Here is a 6,021-nt window from a genome sequence, read left to right on the forward strand (position 1 = left end):
CACAACAATTATATGCTTATAGAATATGCCATATTTATATAGACCATTAGATTATATTACATAGAAATCAAAGGTTAATATAAAAGAAGAACATTGATAGACTCTAATAAATACATAACATTTTAGTGTATAATTAGCTACTTTAAATGTGAATACTCTAATACAAAATCTTTTCTAATACAAAGAATTTATATCACATTTAAGAGTAAAATAATATTAAACTCGTCCAAAATTATTTTGAACCAAAATAAAATATTTAAAATATTAGACATCAAATTAGAATTTGGCCGCCAATGAGTAATAGCTCAAATGGTATAGTCTCCCCATACTCAATTAAGAGGTTGCGGGTTCGAGTCTCATATCTTTGGTAAAAAAAAAAATTAGAATTTGGCCTAAATATTAAAAACCAAAATAACAATAAAAAAATAGAAGACAGCAGGCACCAAGAAAAATTGATACATAAAACCTGGATGATCATTTTAAAATAATTATGATTGATGATATTTTTTCTTGGAAAAGTCTAGGGAGCCAGCAACTTTGTTAAATTCTGGCCAGCATGTAACCAGCAAAGAAAAGTGAGCCATTGGATGAAATCTCACACCCATCTCACACCATTAAGACCATTATTAATGGCTATTTAATGGCTACAAATCACAAAATTGCTAGTCCCCTAGCATTTCTCTTTTTTCTTATCGGGTAACTATTAAATTATTTATGAATAAATTTTTACGTGTTCAACTATTAAAAATTAAATTAGAAAGGTATATTATAACTTGTATTTTCTTATTTCTTACAAATTATTATATAAACAGGTGCCAAGAAAAATTGATATATCACATTATAAAAAAGTTACTACTAATAATATATATTACTTAAATATATATCTTAGAAATAACAAAAATCAAATAAATTTGTATGGACAGAGTCTAATCCAGATTAAAATTAAATTTTTTTATGACATTAAAATCAAATTTGCATTGATATCATCTGACTTTTCTTTCTATAAAAAAACAAATAATTGTTTTTTATTAATAATTATTTTCATTTAATAGAATCTAACCGTTCATAAAAAAATGGTGCATCTAGTGCACACAAAATGGTTGAGACGATTTTAGACATACCCCAAAGAAAATGTCCCTCTCTAAAGAAAACATAGACCGAAACAAAACTATAAATTACACAGATAAGATTGGAAGGTATAACAAGAAACTACATTATATCTTATAAAAAACTTCCGTAAATACAACGTTTTCAGTCCTGATAGGATCAACTAATCCTTCATCACAAAGTAAAATCTTAAGACCATTTCTATTCCTAACTCGGGAAAGAGCTACACAAAGTTGACCGTGACAAAACACAGGACGACGCAAGAACAAACCGACAGTTGATAATGTCTGACCCTGGCTTTTGTTTATTGTCATTGCAAACGACAAAGAAACCGGGAATTGACGGCGTTGGAATTTAAACGGTATAACCGTATCACTGGGAATCATATTCATTCTGGTGATAAAAACTTTATCCCCAACATTACTACCAGAAACAATATCCGCACTGATCACATTTCTCCCTAGATCTCGCACAACAAGTCGAGTCCCATTACACAAACCCCCAGCTGGATCAATATTCCTCAACAAAATAATAAGCACGCCTATTTTCAACTTCAACGAATGATTAGGTAGACCAGAACACCTAATCTGATTCAAGAATTCAACATTTATCCAATCAACATCAACATCAGAATAGACATCACTACCACATATCGAATCAGCACTGAGATAATTTTTCTCCTCACCGGGCAACAAGTCAACTATATAATTGTTTATCTCTTCAACATTGTCGATAGTCGGAGCCAGAATTGCCCTATCCTGGAAAAAACTTGGATCACGAAAATTCTAAACCAAATTCGGATAGATTGTATTTACAATATCTTCCACTGGATTTTCCAAGACAGGAATGATTAGATCAGAATGAATATCAACAAAAAGTTTATCATTGACCACCGTTCCACATCGACCTTCACCGATTTAAAGTATCCAATCTGAAAATGACCTTAACTCCTGAGCAGTTGATTGTTCCAATCCGATTGTTAACCACACAAAACTTCACAATATTTTTAGAGGACAGAAGAATTTATCGAAGCCATCACAATCTCAGCACGAGAACCTTTTGGAATAACTGGCAAGACCTGCCTGAAATCACCACCGAGAACAACCACCTTCCCACCAAAAGGTAAATCTTTATTCCTATCAGAGACCGAAATCATTATATCACGTAATGTCCTATCGAGCGCTTCAAATGCTAATTTGTTAGCCATCAGTGCCTCATCCCAAATAATCAAATCGGCCAATTGGACTACATCAGCTTTTGCACTATCTTTCTTAATCCGACAAATAGTATCTTCAGTCAGCTCAACAGGAATATTGAACATAGAATGCGCCGTCTTACCACCAGGTAACAATAGAGAAGCAATACCACTAGAAGCAATGTTTATAACAATCTTTTTCTCAGATCGCAATCCAGCCGACAAAACTCTGTACAAAAAAGTTTTTCCAGTGCCACCGAACCCGTACACAAAAAAGAATCTATGCCTCTTATTCGAAACACAATCAATAATTTTATCGTAGACCACCCTCTGTTCTTCATTTAACTTTAAGATATTTGCATCGTGCTCACGAGTCAAAGAAACAGTATCATACTGCAACTCACGCAACAGCATCAAATTGCTAGATTGAGAGACTAAAGAGTTATTAGGAACCGGCATGCCAGCATAATTTCTCAATGATTTTCCATTACTCTGCAATAGTTTCTCAATCTCCAACAAACAAAATGTTTGCAACTCGTCCTGACTCATCGTTAGATCTACGTTTAACGATAATTAATAAATATTAGCACCATAATATCCTTTCTGTACTGTCTGTGTGCGTGTGTGCCTGCTTGTCATATAATAAATTCATCATGAACAAAATTCTTACCGGGATATTGCAGCTCATGTCTTCTGCGATAAAGAATATCATCAGACAAATAAGCCCAAGTTTGTTCCCAAACTGACAGAGGTCTTCCCATGGAACCAGATAGCAACAACATCACAAAAAGCCTCCTTAGCTGTGCAGCGGACACTACCTCGACAACTTCCTTAATAGCAGAAACATACTCCTTATCATCTATCAAGAATCCCATGGCGGAACATGCCTCTTGAAATGTATCATAAGTAACACCATTCACGGTTCTTATACTTCGAAAACTGGTATAACCTTTCTGCACATTCAAAAGCATCTGCATATAGAAAAGTTCACCAGATGAGGGATGAGCGAAACTCAATCTTCCAATTGAGAATCCCCTCTGTCTCGGCTTCCACTCCCTACTGTTCGAACAATAGACAAATTTACCTGGATATTCAACATATGTTAAAGACCGTCCATCCGGGAACCGCCTGTTGGCCATCATCCAACTCGTAAACATCGTCAGCAAATCTTTGTTGCGCAAATAAACATGAGTAGTGATATCAGCATCATCGAATACAACATGTTGCTGGTTAGGCAAGTGAAAAGTCAACCTCTGTACTGATGGCCATCTATGATGAATATCATAAGCAAAAATTCTCCACATGGATTCAGACGGTGATAAATAACGACAATCATAATACTGTTTGATCTCATCAACCACTTGAGAAGATTCACCAACATGATATGTTTCTCCAACAGTTGTAGTCACCCGATCCGGACCCTTATTGATATACTTGAAAAGATACTTAATCACATTTGACTTGTTACAGAACTCAAGATTTATGTGAGCTTGATATTTCATTAACAGCAATGGATTATAAGGCACAACAAATCTGTTGTCAATATCAACATCATTGATCTTCACTGTCACACCCATATTACGATGTCTATATATCGGATAGCCATCCTCATCAAAGCTCGTTTGGTCAACGAATCTTTTTGGATAAAATTTTGAGCACTTACCATCTTTCATGCAAGGAGAACTCGGTCTAAGTCGACCACATGGACCATGGATCATGTACTTGGTGACAACATTATAAAGAGCTGGAAATTTGAGGGGATTGGGTAGCTCAGCACAGATGAATTCATCAACAATTTCAACACTTTGTAAGTTGCTTTCCCCGTTAAGCCAAAGTAACATGTGTGCATGTGGTAGACCTCTTTTTTGGAACTCAATAGTATATATACACACCTAAAATACAAAAACATCATTAAGAAGCCAGACAACTACATGTCTGAGGACAACAAACAGAAATTGAAATGCCAAGCGAGAAGTAACATACTCGCACTAAGTGGACCAAAAAACACACCTTCCTTGAGATCGCTTAGGAGGCATTTCAACTTAGCATGAAAGACACGACAAGAGATATCAGGACGATCAGTGATGGGAATTCGCTCTCGCTCTGTGAATCGTTGAAATTCAGGCCAATTTGGATTACACGTAATAGTGAGGAATAAATCTGGATAGCCAAAATGTTTACAAATTTCCATCGCATCCTGACAACGGTTAAACATATAACGTCTACCACCAGTGAAGGAAGAAGGAAAAATGACTCGTGTCCCAATTGAAGAAGCTTCGTCATCACCACAACGCATAGCCTCCTCTATTCCTTGAAGCACTTCTCCTCTAATTGTACTTTGCTTCATTCTAATCTCATACAACCTTTGGGACTCAATCATGGTGAAACAATCAACAACAAATTATTGAAATAATCACCTACACTTGTGAATAATTCCATCTTCTTGCTCCCTAATCTGCAGACAAAAACATATGAATTCCCTGAGAGAAACCCTTGTTCTCCTTCCAGGGACATATCCATCAACTTGACCTCGATAAGGAATATTCAACTGGTAACCATCCTCGCCATATGGAAACAACAACGGATACTGTAAGGGCCAATACAGAGCATGAGTTTCATAGATACGCTGTAACTGACCAGCAGTAGATCGAAAAATAATGTCACAACCATGATCCAACGAATCAAAATCTCCAACAATCAAAGCAGCAACTTCATCACAAGAGGGAGCATTGTAAGTTCTTCGATCAACCTTCCTATGCGAATACAACTTCAAAGAGAAGATCTCGAATGGATGACACTGATAGAATTCTCTGACTCTTTGAAATGGCTGTGCTATGACATTATGAGTATCGATAATTTGCAACAACTCAGTTATCAATTCTCTATCTATCTCAAATGTTTGCCTAAAACAAATATACATTAACCACAAAAATATATTTAAAAACCATACAGAATACAATTATCATATATTTTGATACATCATTATTAGTCAAAAAATGATTAATAACGCATTATAATGGGAATAAAACACAATATAACTATGCAATGACAGATATTAACCTATTTTTCAATGCAAATACCATTAAAACATCAGGGAAATAAAATAAAAAAAAAACTAAACAACAAAATTTCAAACACACATACCGAAAGATTCTCTGCCTATGCATTATCTCATGCTGAGTGTCGTATATATATAATTGCACAAATTTAGGCTTCTGACCAGGATCTGGGAGCAAACTTCCAATCCGATGATAATTTTGACCAGCTATTATAAACTACGGTGGACCACTCCCATCATTCATTGAATCCAATACCTTACCACCAAGAGACATGAAGGCAAACATACTATTATAAGATCGAATATTTTTTTGAAAATACAAACTCTTGCTATCATGTCCGTTAATCAAATTATATAACAGATCTGGGGGCTTTCGGAGATAAGGTAACTGAATTTTCCCTTTTGAGCAACAAATAGTAAAAATAGGATGATTAACTGTAGAGTCTCTTTCAACACGTTCTGATAACCAGAAACACGCCCCACAGACTGAACATTCATAGTTAGGATCACCAACATCAAGACAACCTGGTAAAGATAAAGGCGAAAAAAACATGCATAACAATAAAAAAAATTCATCTCAATTAGATGGCATGAAATAGATTCAACATAAAATGAATAAACCATTAACTTACTGATATAATATATAATAAATACTTGACTC

General features: G+C 35.0%; 1 protein-coding gene across 1 annotated transcript; it reads right to left on the reverse strand.

Moving 5' to 3' along the window:
• Positions 1,215-4,682, reverse strand: LOC107616376. Its single transcript, XM_016318339.1, has 5 exons — positions 4,286-4,682; positions 2,973-4,046; positions 2,164-2,859; positions 1,923-2,014; positions 1,215-1,865 (listed from the first exon to the last, which is right to left on the reverse strand). The coding sequence occupies exons 1-5, from the start codon at positions 4,680-4,682 to the stop codon at positions 1,215-1,217; spliced, it is 2,910 nt and encodes a 969-aa protein (XP_016173825.1).

Source organism: Arachis ipaensis, chromosome B09, assembly GCF_000816755.2.
Source record: "Arachis ipaensis cultivar K30076 chromosome B09, Araip1.1, whole genome shotgun sequence".
In the NCBI taxonomy this organism is placed as follows: domain Eukaryota; kingdom Viridiplantae; phylum Streptophyta; class Magnoliopsida; order Fabales; family Fabaceae; genus Arachis; species Arachis ipaensis.

Excerpts from the sequence above, each read along its gene's own strand:
- LOC107616376 (XM_016318339.1), bottom strand. The coding sequence starts at position 4,682 with ATGATTGAGTCCCAAAGGTTGTATGAGATTAGAATGAAGCAAAGTACA. Across the intron at positions 2,015-2,163 it reads CTTGCCAGTTATTCCAAAAG|GTCGATGTGGAACGGTGGTC; the intron begins GTTCTCGTGCTG and ends AAATCGGTGAAG. Across the intron at positions 1,866-1,922 it reads AAAATCCAGTGGAAGATATT|GATAGGGCAATTCTGGCTCC; the intron begins GTAAATACAATC and ends AGTTTTTTCCAG.